The 15,356-nt window shown below is 44.0% G+C and overlaps 1 protein-coding gene across 2 annotated transcripts in view; it reads left to right on the top strand.

Annotated features, from left to right (window-relative positions):
• The window catches only part of DNER (delta/notch like EGF repeat containing), a 376,416-nt gene that overhangs the window by 123,805 nt on the left and 237,255 nt on the right, over window positions 1-15,356 (top strand). For both annotated transcript variants that reach the window (XM_039470096.2, XM_039470097.2), the window contains exons 2-4: window positions 7,680-7,979; window positions 11,690-11,784; window positions 14,099-14,265. In XM_039470096.2, the coding sequence (XP_039326030.1) occupies window positions 7,680-7,979; window positions 11,690-11,784; window positions 14,099-14,265 (562 nt within the window). The remainder of the gene's footprint in view (window positions 1-7,679; window positions 7,980-11,689; window positions 11,785-14,098; window positions 14,266-15,356) is intronic.

Here is a 15,356-nt window from a genome sequence, read left to right on the forward strand (position 1 = left end):
TATTTATGTAGTTGTATGGATTAAAAATAATTTTGGTGGAGTGAAAGGCACTGTTCCTTTAAGGCAGTGGTCTCAATCAGAGATGATCTTTCCCCAGGGGATGCTAGCAATGTTTTTGGTTGGCATAACTTGGAAGGAGGGATTCTACTGGCATCTAGTAAGTAAGGATGCAGAACACTGCTAAACATCCCACGGCATACAGGGCAGCCCCTCATGACAAAAGATTATCCAATTCAAAGTGTCAAAAGCACCACGGTTGAGAAACCCTGCCTTAAGGCTATTGTTTTTGTTCTTTAATAACACACTCCCTCTTCCTATAATACTAGTATCTCTATGAAAATCTGTATTAAAACTTTAAAAATAGATTCTGCCACTCAAATTACTAACATAATAGTGCATTTTACTTCCTTGGTAACACCATACACAAATTCCTTGTTCTTTCCCTTCCTTGCCTCTATCTTCTTTCCCACCCCCCCCATAAGTATCATGAGTCCCCCGCATCCCCTCTGTGGCCAGCATGGTGCTAGGTCATAAAATGTTCCCAGTCCCCTGCCCAGTATTTGTAAGTTCTCCTGTGGGGCTTTGTCGCTTTTGGTTTCTTCAAGCACCTTCCCGTTCCCCAGGATGCCTTTGCTCACTTAGCGTGGGTGTAAGTGAGGGAGGGACTGATCTCTGGTCAGCTCGGTTCTTCTCTGGACCCTCTGAAAACTGCCAATGCAAGCTTAGTGGCCGTCAATAGAATCCTAAGTCTTCAAGCTGGAGGAGGCCGTGCAAGATGCGACCTCAGCTCTTCCCTTAATGTATGAGGGGTGCCTGTCCAGAGCAGGTGAGCAACTTGTCCCACCCATCTGTGCAGAACAGGGCCAACACCTGGGTGCGGTTTGCTCAGCTGCCTCTATTTCCCATTAGAAAACTCTCAGACACCTCTTCTTGCTGGAAGCATCCAGAATTGCTGTCTTGGTTTTGCCAAACCTGCCACTATCATTCTAAAAGGGACGTCCTGAGACCTGCTCATAATCTCATTTTCTGTTTGCAGTGATCAAATCCATTCTCTCCTTCAGCATTAAAGAAATTTAAGGTAGTTTCATATAAAGGTGTTGGGGTGGATAACCTCATTCAAACAAAGGATCCTAACAGCTGACATGCATAGCAGCAGGGCATGCAATTGACGAGCTGACTGCTCAGGGCAAGTCCAAGTTAACGTCTCTGACTGCTATTGGACTGTGAGCTTTTTGAGGGCCAGGTAGGGCTTTATTCATCTTCCTGACCCCTCTTTGAGGCATCCTGCCTGGCACATCATAGGTGCTTGATAAATGTCACATGAATTGCTGATTGGCCATGTTGAGTTTTCTGTAAAAGTATAGAAGAGGCAGGACTGAAGCCCATACATTCTCTAGACTAGTATGGAAGGGAAGATAGTTATCTGTGCATCTCCCCAGCTCCCACCATCATCCAGGTAATGGTGATGCAGGTGTCCGCACTTCAAAGCAACCCTGATAGCTTTGACTTACTGTATCTGATGACCCTATCAATAGGCCTCTTTCATGCCTTTTAAAGTTGACATTTCATCCTTCTGTTTGTACGATGCAGAGGACATGGGAATTGCCAGAAACATGGGTAGCAGAGAGTTTAAGGAAGTAAAACAGGCCATGGTTAAACTGTCTCTCTGCTACTGCCTTTGCATCACAAGTCGCAGGAGAGGCTGGCATCTATGCTCAGGTCTGGCCTCCCGTTTTACTCAGTCCATTCCCCCATAACTGTTCTTGGTTAGAGTAGACATTATTTGACATGGGTGAAAAGTCTAAAATAAAACGTGGAAAATGGTTTCAGGTTAGTTCTATGATGTGAAAAAATGCGGCTTGAGCAGATGAATTGATCTGATGCAGCAAGCATCCAGCATTTAATAAATGGGCCTGTTGGTTAACTGTAAGCAGAAGACCATTAACCCATGGGCTTTCTCTTTCCTCTCTATTATAGCTGGTATTACAAAGGCTTAATCATTTTTCCCCGTCATTACAGTCTAGAAATTATAGCTCTGAAAATATCATGTATTCAATTTTATGCATTCCCAAAGTTAGGTCTATTAATTCTGATATTTTGCCTCATTATGCATTTTGGCAGTTTGGTTATTACCTGCTTATAGTTCAGATTTAATGGAATGCAAGAGCAGAAGTGACCTCTGCAACAAGACCTTTTCCTTAATGAGATAAAATACAAATAGGAACTTAAAAAAAGTCTTGACTGTGTACTGAGACATAGGGCTTAACGATAAATATTTATGATTTGCTTTAAAATGATTGCATCTTATCTTATATATACTGTTATGAATTGAAACAGATAGCTTTCCAAAAATATAAAACTAGTCTGAAGTGTTAGAGAAAATAATGGCAGAAAGCCGCCATTGTTAATGAAACAACTAAAATACATGCCAGGGAAGTAGCATTAGGATAAATTATTTTTAAAAAGGGTCCAATGACCCTGCAATGCATTTCATTCCCTGCCTTGTACTCCTGTGTGTATGTGCATATGTGTGCATGTGCACGTGTGTGTGCATGCATGCTTGTGTGTGTCCATTTGTGTGTGCACATGTGTATGTGTGCATGTGTGCGTGTGTATATGTGTGTGCATGTGTGTGCTCCATGCGCATGTGCATGCACATGTCCATGTGTGCATGTGTGCATGCAGGTGTGTGTGCGCACGTGTGTGTCTGCTTGTGTCTGCATGTGCATTTGTGTGCACGTGCATGTGTGTGTGTGCATGTGTGTGTATGTGCACTCCATCACTTTATCCACTGTTCTGAATCCCTTTAGAAATTTATACTAATGACTGTTTAATTGTTAGCTTTTGTCCTCTCTTCTTCACTAAGCATGTTTCTCCTGGTCTTCCATGTCAATCATTCTTTCTTTCATCCCATATGTTATTTGTGCATTCCTCTCATCTATGAAGCTCAGACAAAGCGCTTAGGGTATTACTGATTCTCATCATGTTTGCTTTCTGGCTCTTTATCCCCTTACGTGGTGGGACTGACTCCTAGATGTAACAAATTGAGCATTGCCATGGGACCTGCTATTTGCCACCCAGCTCCATCTACCAGCACCTCTGACCCTGCCTGCTGGGGTGAATGGCTTCAAGAAATGGCTCACAGAGATGGTCGCTGAGGACTGGAGAAAGGCGGCTTGGCTCACTGTGTTGAAAGCCACTTGTGAAGTGGGTCTGCTGTCTTCCTGCCCTCGTCAAGGCTGGGGCTGCAGGCTGTGCTGGCTTTGTCTTACCTCTCAGACTGACAGAGCTTTTACTACTTTTAAAGCAGATTTAAAGTTATTTAATCACTTTACAACACCGCAGTGGGACACATAAGGCTCCCCCATGACTTATGTTCTCAAGACCTGAGACTGGGCCTTGGAGAATCCTGATTGCATTTCACAGAGCAGTATACTTCACAGGCTCTGGCAGCTGCTTGTATATAACATCATTCACATTCATTCACTCACCCATTCACTCGCTCATTCATTCATGGCATGTGTGCATTCATTCATTCAGTAAATGTTTATCCAGCAGCTCCCATGTGCTGGGCACTGTTCTGGGGCTGTGGATACACAAATAAATTAAACTGAAAAATGAAATCTGACCTCAAAAAGCCTGCATTCTAGTGGGGGAAGAAAAATAATGAATATATTAAATAATCTAAAATTTATGTGAGAAGACGATGGATATTTTAGAAAAAAGTAAAGCAAGGAAAGAAGAGGCAAACCTCAGCATCAGGCAATATACCCAGGTAACAAACCTTCACGTTCCCCCAAATTTAAAATAAATATTGAAAAAAAAAAAAAAAAAGAGGAGTTGACATTGCCAGAGGGTGGAGACCTTGCTCTGTTAAACAGGGTCCTTGTCAGAAGATGACATTGGAACAAAAACTCAAAGGTGGCTTGGGAGTGGCCTTGAGACACAAGGGCATTCCAGGCAGAGGGAACAGCTGATGCAAAGGCCCTGGGGCAGGAGATTATCTGGAGCATTGGAGGAGCAGTGAGCCAGTGTGTGTGGAGCCAGAGCGGGAGGTCAGGGGCAGGAGGTGAGGTCAGGGAGACTGAGGCAGACAAATCACAGAGTGCCTGTAAAACTTAGTGAATATAGGCTGGGCACGGTGGCTCACGTATGTAATCCCAGTACTTTGGGACAGCAAGGTAGGAATATCATCTGAGTTCAGGAGTTTGTGACCAGCCTGGCCAACATGGTGAAACCCCGTTTCTGCTAAAAATACAAAAATTAGCCAGGTATGGTGGTGGGTGCCTATAATCCCAGCTACTTGGGAGGCTGAGGCACAAAAATTGCTTGAACCTGGAAGGCAGAGGCTGCAATGAGCCAAGATCACACTACTGCACTCTAGCCTGGGCAACAAATCTAAAAAAAAAAAAAAAAAAAAAAAAAATTAGTGAATGTGTTGGCTTTTATTCCGGGTAAAAGTCATTTGTGTAGCATTGCTAAGCTTCCATTGTAAAATTAGAATAACGATACAACCGTACTTACCATAGAGGGTAGGTGTAAGGACGCCGTAACGTAAGAAATGTAAAATGCCAGCGAATGGCAGGTGTGCAGATGAGTATTGTGAATGGCAGCTAGGACTAGGTGCTTTTAGTGCTGGTACTAGCTTGCTAGATATAAACTCTCGAGGGCCATATTTAGTTTTTTCTTTTTTTTTTAATTTAGTAGCATTTTATACCCAGATCTGGCACAGTTCTGGTTATGGTAAGCCCTCAGTCAGTGTTTATTATCACCATTATCATACATGTTTCTAAAAAAAAAAAAAAATTCAAGGCAGCCTTAACTGATCTACATGTAATACCTACTTGTTTTCTATTGCTTACAAAAATATAACCCGTACCTTCTGGCTTCTCCATGGGATTTTTTTTTTTTTTTGGCATGATAATAACATAATATCAAAGTTGTGATGTTGTGTTGTGGAAAGAACTCTTGGCTGGAAATCAGAAGACGTGGTCTCCTAGTATGGTAGCTGTGAGAGGTCATTGGCTCCTCTGCCTTTTTTTTTTTTTTTTAATATGTAGTCTGGTTCTGTTGCCCAGGCTGGAGTGCAGTGGTGCAATCTTGGCTCATTACAACCTCCGCCTCCTGGGTTCAAGTGATTGTCCTGCCTTAGCCTCTTGAGTAGCTGGGATTACAGATGCCTGCCACCACACCCGGCTAATTTTTGCATTTTTAGTAGCGACGAGGTTTCGCCATGTTGTCCAGGCTGGTCTTGAACTCCTGCACTCAGGCAATCTGCTAGCCTTGGCCTCCGAAAGTGCTGGGATTACAGGTACAAACCACCACGTCCGGCCCTCTGCCCTTCTTTTTCTCAGAAGTGATGTGGGTTCAGAAATCCTTCTCCATTTTAGTGTTGGTGTGAAGAGAAGCCACTCTACGGAGTGTTCTTTGAAAACTCTAAATGGCTGTCTTGGGGAGGGTAGATGTGGTGCCTGTTTCCGTGGGAAGGGTGTGTGCGTGTGACTGATTCTCTGAGTGAATGTGGACTTCTGCTGTGCTTGCTGCCCCTTTGGAGGAGGCCCTTGCCTTTCTGAGGACTGGCAGTTGTCAGCTGGGGGCTGTGGCAATGGAGCCGAAGCTGCGAAGCCTCTCAGGCCACCAGATAGGTGGTTCTTACCTCAGTCATGTCATTCTCTAAGCTGCAAGTTTGGTCTTTCAGAATTAACTTTTCCCCCTTGTGGTTTAAATGTATTTTTCCCTTCTTAAAGCAGGTATTAAAATTCTTATTTGTGACTAGACCCACCTCAGGTGTTTTAAAAGTTGATTTCAGAAACCTGCTTTGAATGTCTCCTTTGTTCAAGTGAATAAAATTCTTCTTTTTGCATAATTCTTGAGGTGATGCCCATTCCACAAGGCCTTCCTAAAAACAAATCAGAAACAAGATAGCAACATCGTGGCTAAACAAGAAGTTCACATCCCTCCCTTATCACACGTTGCTTTCCAAATGTTGATCCATCTATCTGTCTACTTTTCCAACATTTTTTAAAAACTCCCATCATACAGCCTATGTTCCTCGACAGGCTGTGAATAGGGCAGTGAAGTTTTTTGTAGGAGAGGGGTAAAAAAGAGATTACTTTAGATTTCGCAGTAAGGGAAGGCTTCTCCTAGAAGGTAGCATTTGAGCAGAGAATGGAATGAAATGAGGAAGAGAGCCATGCAACGTCTGGAGAAAAAGTGTTCCAGGCAGGGGGCCCAGCAGGTGCAAAGGTCCTGAGGTGGGCATCAACTTGGTATAGTCCAGGGACAGAAACAGGGTGAGGCCAAGAGGCTGCAAGGGAAGGGAAGGTTTGTGGGAGGAGAGGAAGGGGCCTGATCAAAGAGTTTTGTCTGCCGAAGAAGGAGTTTGGATTTTACTTTGAGTTGATAGATTGTAAATATTGTAAATTAATTATTGACAGTTTAAATATTCTCTTCAGATACAAATCCATTGACTGTCACCTGAGATTCTGTGAGAGAATTGCCAAGTGATAGCATAGAAATAAGGTGGGATTTTTGAAGCTTCATTTGATTCAACTCCAAATCCCTTAATATTCCGTAAGGAGTTGGTTGGACGCTGCTTGATGGGAATAATTAGCAGAACGAGTAGCCGTTTTACCATGCAGAATTCTATCCATGTATGTTTTAGTCTGTGAACTCATTTTAACAAGAGACCGAGGGTCCCATTTCTCTGTCATTTATTCTGTACTGAATTCTATTTTGCAGTCAGCCCTGAGAAGCCAGGAGCATATCAGCTAGAGATCTAATTTTCTTTTTATCACAGAAACAAATCGTAATTGAATAGGTGCTGAGAACATGTCTGAGCCTTGTGCTATCTCAGGAGGAGCAGGTTCATTTTTGTAGCGTGTCTCTAACTACCAACACATGGCTATTCAGAGGTCAACAGCAAAGGACTCCAAAATAAACACCTTTCCCGGACCATTAACACAATTTAAACACATACAACAGAGTTCTTCCATCTGGCGAGGGAAGGGGTCACATTTCTCTGTAAGCACCCTCCAAAATAATGAGATTAAAATGTCATAAAATTCTACTTATGTCCCCACCACAGTCTCTTCTAGCTAGCAATTGTCATGCAAATGGATAATTTTGGAAGCCTTTAATTAAATAGTATAGTATCACCTTAGAAAGGATTGTTGATCAATTAGGAAACTGAGAGACATCAGTAAGCACATCTGCAGGGCAGATAAATTGGGCAGTCTTTTTTCATGAGGAAACCTTGCAAAGGTCCAGAATGTAGAAATGAGATTCCAATTTAGATTCCTAATATCATTTGACAGCTAAAAATGTCAAAGTTGCTATCTTCCTAATGAATTTCAACTATTTTTTTTTTTTTTGCCCTAGAAAATTCCTGTAAATAATGGGTTCCTGAAATCAACACAAGTGGGTGTTCTGGGTTTTGAGGAGCCGGCTCTCCTCTTTGTATTTTCTTTCTGGGAGCCTTTTATCTGTGGTAAAGTTAATGCTGGGATGACCTTCGTGAACATCTCCCTCCGCACTCCAGCATGAGTAGTCAAGGCGTATATTCCACAGGAACAGCGTTTCCATTAGAGCAGTCGCTCTGAGACACAGAGCTAATTTCCAAGCAATGGCACCACTTTTCTTATGAGGGAATAATTGACCCATTTATGGTCTCGTTTCAGCTTGTTGCAGATCCTTGTGCCAGCAACCCTTGTCACCATGGCAACTGTAGCAGCAGCAGCAGCGATGGCTACCTCTGCATTTGCAATGAAGGCTATGAAGGTCCCAACTGTGAACAGGCGCTTCCCAGCCTCCCAGCCACTGGCTGGTCCGAATCCACTGTACCCAGACAGCTCCAGCCTGTCCCTGCTACTCAGGAGCCTGACATAATCCTGCCCCGCTCTCAGGCAACAGCGACCCTGCCTACCTGGCAGCCGAAAACAGGGCAGAAAGTTGTAGAAATGAAATGGGATCAAGTGGAGGTGAGAACATTATATCGTGCACATTTTTACATTAGAAACCAGAAATCTTTCTTTTTAATTGTACTTCAAGTTCTGTGGTACATGTGCAGATCTTGCAGGATTGTTGCATAGGTACACACCTGCCATGGTGGTTTGCTGTCTCCATCCCCCCGTCACCTACATCAGGCATTTCTCCCAATATTACCTCCCCAACCTCCCCACTCCCCCAGCCCCTCTCCTGGCCTCCCACTCCCCAACAGGCCCCAGTGTGTGACGGTCCCCTCCCTTTGCCCATGTGTTCTTATTGTTCAACACCCACCTATGAGTGAGAACATGCGGTGCTTGGAGAAACCAGAAATCTTAAAATGATTCCAGGGGTTCTAGTATCAGCAATTAAAAATGAAAGAATTTTAAGTTAACTCATCAAGCAAAATATGTGCCTAAACTTATTCCTGTCTGCATTTGTGTGTACAATGGTTTTGTAAGTATAAATAGAGTAAACAAAAAAAAAATGAATACGATTTTTTTTGGAATGGTATCCACATGTATTTCTGTGAGATAATCTTAGATTTCGGGGCAGACAGCTCCGTCTAGAGTCGTGTAAAGGAACATGTCATAGGACCCTCCATTGTTGACCTAATTTTCCTTCCTGGGAGTGTGTCTTAGTCTGTTAAGGCTGCTATAACAAAAACGCCACAAGCTGGGTGGCTTGTGAGCAACAACCGGTGTGAGTCCATTCTTGTGCGGCTATGAAGAAATACATGGGGCTGGGCAATTTATAGAGAAAAGGGGCTCATTGGCTCATTGTTCTTCAGGCTGTACGTGAAGCATGGCACTACATCTGCTTCTGGTGAACCTCAAGCTTACCAATCATGGCGAAAGGCAAAGGGGAGCCAGTATGTCACATGGCAAGAGTGAGGGCAAGAGAGAGAAGGGAGAGGTCCCAGAAAACAATCTAATCTCACAAGGACTCACTTATGACCAAGAAGATGGTGCTAAGTCATTCATGAGGAATCCACCCCCACGGCCCTAACATCTCCTACCTGGCCCCACCTCCCACATTGGAGATCAGATTTCAACATGAGATTTAAAGACACACATCCAAACCTTATTGCAGACATTTATTTCTCACAGCTTTGGAGACTAGGAAGTCCAAGATCGAGGCAGATTTAGAGTCTGGAGAGGGCCTCCTTCTTCACAGCCCAAGTCTTCTCACTGTAACCTTACATGGGGAAGGTCCTATGGAGCCCTTTCAGGTGTTTGACAAGGGCACTAATCTCATTCGCCAGGCCTGTGCTCTCCTGACCTAACCACCTCTCAAAGGCCCCACCTCTTAATACCATCATCATGGTGGTTAGGATTTCACTCATGAATTTAGGGGGGTACAAACATTCGACCACAGCAGAGTATTATGCCCAGTGATTTTTTTTTTTTTGGTATATTTAGGTTCTATTTTTCATACCCTGAAGTATTTCAATGGGGTTTAGAAAAAAGAAGCTATCAATGACTTTTGAAGTATTTTCAGAATGCATTATTCTGAAATGAATGACAAAGAAACATCCAAATTGAATTTATCTTGGCAACAGAAAATTCTATTTGTTGGAACTTTGCCTGTCTGAGTTAGAGTTTGGCTGTTTTATCTTCAAGCTCTTCAAAAGTCTCATTCTGAAGATTTTTCAGTAGACTCCTAGAAGTTGACATGAAATAAATTTGCTGGCTAGAAAAGTTGGGGAACAAATCCAAATCACGAATTTGAAGTGACACTGGAAAGTGTAACTCCATTCTACATCTTACACTTTATATGTATAACATCCATATAAACCCATGTTGGCATATTATTATTACAAGTTTCATAGTTTAAATGAAAGAAAAAAACATAGATTTTTGCATAGCATGTATTTGAGTCAGGGAATGTGTCTAGAAATTTCCCTTATTGTTATAAAGGAGATAGCAGCATTTCTCCTTTTATTATTTATTTATTTATTTATTTATTTTGAGACGGAGTTTCGCTCTTGTTACCCAGGCTGGAGTGCAGTGGCGCGATCTCGGTTCACTGCAACCTCCGCCTCCTGGGTTCAGGCAATTCTCCTGCCTCAGCCTCCTCAGTAGCTTGGATTACAGGCATGTGCCACCATGCCCAGCTACTTTTTTTTGTATTTTTAGTAAAGACGGGGTTTCACCATATTGACCAGGACGGTCTCGATCTCTTGACCTCGTGATCCACCCGCCTCGGCCTCCCAAAGTGCTGAGATTACAGGCTTGAGCCATCGCGCCTGGCCTCTCCTTTTATTTTTTTAAGTAATTCTAACCAGTTGACCCACTTTTTTTTTTTCCATTACCACACAATTTATGAAGTCAACATCCAGACTGCAGGGCAATGCTTTTAGCCTACCTAAAAAACTGTGAACTTGTTCTGATTTCAGACTTTTAATAAAGGCTTTGAAGTTGTGATGTTCGTGCCTTTTTGCTGGATGACTCAATTCTTGAATGTGAACTAGATTTGATTCAAGTTTATCAAGGAAGCGTCCTTTAAAAGAAAATGTCTTTCTAACCAGCCAGTTCAATCTATTGATTTAAAGTCATGTTATTTTATAGTTGGTAAATGTAAAAAAGGAATGCCTCGCCTTCCTATATCTTGTGTTATTTCTTAGGCTGTTCATGAAGCAGTTTTAAAGTGCCAGAGGAAGACATGTTAATATGTATGTCTAACCTGATGGAAACCCAGAGGTATATTATTATCGCCTTTCTGTGAAGTAATGATGCTTTGGAAACATAAAGTTATTTGGCACCTTAGAGGCTTGGGTAACAGCCATCTGTTATACAATTTTAACAAGTTATGCTCACATCTTTGAATATCAGTGGTGGGCTTTGTCCATAGAATTTGATTGTAGGACATTCTGGAAAATAAGTTTTAAGTGAGGGCTATGGAGTAAAATTGCTGAGAGTTTCCATATTGTTCTCAATTAATTCTGTGCTGGTGAATACTTTTAATACTTCTTCATTTTAACCGACATGGGGGAGGACAGTAATTGTGGCATGAGGAGTAAGTGTGTAAATAGGTCAGGAGTATCTCACTGGACATAGCTCAAGGTTTTTTGCAATATGCTTTTTCATGAGCACAGTCCTCCCCCACCAACCGAACTTATTATTATTATTTTTAATACACATAAATATAATTCTTTTGGGAAAGAAGTTAAAAGTGAAGGTATAGCCTACAAGGAACAAGAAAGGCAGCGTTCAAGCTTCCGAGCCTCAGCAAGGGCTCCTGGGACCCATCAGCACAGAGAAGAGTCATCATACCTGATACCTCATGCCCTCTGCAAGTTGAAGGCTGGCTTGCCTAGTCATTAGGCTTTTACCTCCTGTTCATAAGTTAGTCCTTGACGTCTGCCTCCTGGTTACCATTGGGTTAAGCAAGGGCCAATGATTACTTGTTAAATGAATGCAAAAGGAGCAGGGAGTGACATTTGCTTTCTTTCCTGAAACAGCCTACTGATCAGTTTTAACAATCCCTGGAATTTGTAGATTGCTCTCAGGGAAGCTGTTGTATTTTAGAAAATCAAATGGCAAAGGCTTCATTTTCTTCTGAGCTCGCAAGGTTTCACTTCTCCTGTGTAGGCCTATCCCCGCATCATCAAAAGGGATGAAGGAAATCAGCATGGGATTTCGCTTTGTCTTATTATTTTATACTGTAATCAACCCCAATAACATGCCTTCTTTTTCCTTCCCAGGTGATCCCAGATGTTGCCTGTGGGAATGCCAGTTCTAACAGCTCTGCAGGGGGCCGCCTGGTATCCTTTGAAGTGCCACAGAACACCTCAGTCAAGTAAGAAAATTCTTAATTAAAACTGTGAAGAGTGAAGCTATGACCTGTTTGTGGGGTTGTGTCCATCCATGGACCTGGTGTGTAAGTGGCCAGTCAAGTGAGAATTGTGAACGGATTCCATGGGTAGATGTGGCCTCTGCCATTTGAAAACTAGAGGAAGCAGTTTCAGAGGAGGTGACAGTGAGGGTCGTCAGGCTGGAGATGTGGAATTGAGAAATTGGACTGGATGAGTCTGGTGTGAGGTGACAAACCGTGAGGCCTCAGATAAGATCCCAGCCAGATCCCTTGGCTCCCAAATGCTTTTGCTTCCCAAATTATTAGCCTCTTAAGATTTTAATGGAACATCACTTACATTCAGATGCATAATATGTCCCACATTTAAAATCTACATATTTTGATTTTATTTTTATTTTTTTCCAATTTTCTCTTCAAAAGCAAGCAGACGAGAAGAGTGTTTTGTTTTACATTCAAACTCTTTTAAATGACAGGGTCCATTGCCACCGGTGGGGAAGAGGGAGACACAGAGGGAAGCAGGGCGGGCTGAGACCTGATGTGTGCGGTGCTTCATGTGAGGCTCCGGTCAGCAGGTGCCCAGGAGCACAAAGCTGGGGGTGGGGATGGGCCAGTATTAGGGGGCCCCAGGCCGGCTGAAAATCCCCTACTATCTATCCTTCTGTTGCTGTTAACTGGCGCCCTCCCCACACTTCCCATGCAACCTAAGGGGCATTTGCTGTTCAGTCTTTGGGGGTTTTTAGAAGACTGGGAACATGTGTCCTGGTTAACCAGTTTGATGTCCTTTGAGGGGGCCTGTGGGCACTATAGGTCTCTTCCATGTCTCTCCATGGCCATTTTTGTCTACCTGGCTTTCTAAACAATGCATTCCCTGAACATGTTTGGAAGAGGAACTTCGTTCCATTGCTCCTGCATCCTGGTTCCCCGCCCCCCCCACCCCGTTCTTGAACTCACTCTGGCAGGGGAAGAGCCTGGAAGGGCTGCTGGGGAACTCCTCGGGCTCAGGAGGAACAAACACCCCATCGGGAGAGGGGGGAGAGGTGGAGTCTGAGGCAGCTTCGAGCTCTACCAGCAGGGGGACCCCGGTCCTAAGTGTTTCTTTCACTGCTCAAACTACAGCTGAACCCTCGCTGTCTTGGGCAAGTTTCAGGAGCAGGATCTCTAGTTTCTTTCACTCTTATGAAAACATCCCTCAGCCCTTTCCTGTCCAGATCGTACTGTCTTACCTTGATAAGCCTTTCTGAACGTTCTGGCCTTCTATCTCTTTAAATGCTTTTGTTTTTTTCCTTTCAACAAACCTGCCATTCTCTGAGGCTCCCTTGCTGTGCAGAACCCGACAGAATTAGCAGAGTCTGACTCAGACTAAGTGAGATGGGGAGTGCCGAACGACCGACCTCTGGGCGCTGAATTCACCTGTGGGGGTTACTAGCTCCTTACGCGTTCATTTCCTCATGAGTGTAGTCAGTGATCAGAGCTTTACTGAGCCCCTGCTGCACGCCAGGAGCTCGGTGCTGCAGAGTCTACTGTGCTCTTCTCCAGGAGCACTGGGGAGAATGGGCCTCTGGTGGGATGTTGGGAAGGTGGTCACGGGTCTCTGGGAAGACCCAGATATGTGGGCTAGGAACGCATTTCCAAGGTGGAGAAGGAGACAAAGCTTGGGAGCCAAGAAAGGACTGGGTTGGGGAAGAACTGGTAGCGGCTAGTTGCTGAAGCATTGGGCTGTGAGGAGAAAGGTGAAGAGCAGCTGGGGCTGGGATTGACGGGTCTTCTATGACATCCTGTTCTCTCTCTCTCTGTGTGTGTGTGTGTGTGTGTGTGTGTGTGTGTGTGTTAGTTAACCGAAAATGAGCCAGGGGAGGCCTGAAGCACGGGGAGGTGGATTGTGTGATGTTGCATGTGTGTGTGGGGGGGTGTTTGGGGGGAGGGTGACACACTTTGGCAGCATAACTCAGGTGGCTGTGTTGGGTTGCAGTCCACATTTATAACAAATGAAAGCACAACTCTTTTTATATTGTGTGGCTATGGAAGGATTAGTCGAAAAGAGAACCCAGTGTACTCTTTTACTGTTCATCAGAATGGTTACTCAAAGTCGAGTTGCCAGTGACTCATTTTGTGGTACACGGTGAACGAGAAGGAGTGTGCCCGGTTATGGTAGATGCCCATGTGTCCGTTCATGCCATCGATTTCCTGGTACCTTGGTGGATGCACACATCATCTTCGTATTTATTTTTAAGTTGAAGGACTGGATCTAAGATGCATTTTTCTGAAAGGAGCTTTCTGTTTCTGTCATTCCTATTTTCAGGATTCGGAAAGACGCCACTGCTTCGCTGATTTTGCTGTGGAAGGTCACGGCCACCGGATTCCAACAGTGCTCCCTCATAGATGGACGAAGTGTGACCCCGCTTCAGGCTTCAGGGGGACTGGTCCTCTTGGAGGAGATGCTCGCCTTGGGGAATAATCACTTTATTGGTGAGTTACCAAAATCTTCTACTCAACACTGTGTCTGATCCAACCCAACCTTGGTTTGGTGTTGAGACAGGAGATAGGAAATTTTGCTCAGATAATCTGAATTCTAGCCACCAATACTCTTTCTTCCACTTTTGGTAAGGTTTTAGAATAAAAACTGGATTCTAACATGATATTTCTTTCTTTCTTTTTCGTTCTTTCTTTTTGTTGTTGTTGAGACTGAGTCATCCTCAGTCATCCAGGCTGGGGTGCAGTGGTGCGATCTTGGCTCACTGCAACCTTTGCCTCCTGGGTTCAAGCAATTCTCCTGCCTCAGCCCCCCAAGCAGCTGGCACTACAGGCATCCACCATCACACTTGCCTAATTTTGTATTTTTAGTAGAGATGGGGTTTCACCAAGTTGGCCAGGTTGGTCTCAAACTCCTGACCTCAGGTAATCCGCCCACCTTCACCTCCCAAAGTGTTGAGATTACAGGCATGAGCCACTGCGCCTGGCCCTAACATAGTATTTCTAGTGTAGCTTAAAGTGGAAAGGGCATGGGCTCTGGAGTCCAGTGACTGTTCCAGCCCTGGCGTATGATCTTTGCTGCTGAATGCTCTGGCTGTCAGTTTTTTTAGGGGAGTCTTTCATCTGCTTTTTTTCCGGGAATTGTGGGCAACTTGAAGTGTCGGATGTTGGTCTCTCAGGATATCCTTTGTTCCCGTTTGATTCTGGCCTGACTTAGGGCATTCAAGGACAGCACCTCACAGTGATTTGCCACCGCAGAGCCTGCAACTCAGAAGTAGCTGGTGGGATTATCGCTCTCTTTGGGGGCCTCTCTCCTCCATAGCCACCCTTCCTGTATGAGTCACTTCTGACTTTTTACTTTCTCTTGAACTAGTTTAACCTTCTGAAACAACCACGTGTCCAATTAGTTGTTTTCTAATTCCCCAGCCTTGGTGTAGAAATAGCCGCCAGAAAAAGAGACTCTCGGTCTTCTCTCCCCCACCCACTGCCTCTTGCTTGGACACTTGGACAGTTTCCAGAGGACTACTTTTCCCCTAGTTTAGCATTCTACATTCTTTCAGTTGTCTTTGTTTCTCATCCAGCATATA

This window comes from Saimiri boliviensis, chromosome 5, assembly GCF_048565385.1.
Source record: "Saimiri boliviensis isolate mSaiBol1 chromosome 5, mSaiBol1.pri, whole genome shotgun sequence".
NCBI lineage: Eukaryota > Metazoa > Chordata > Mammalia > Primates > Cebidae > Saimiri > Saimiri boliviensis.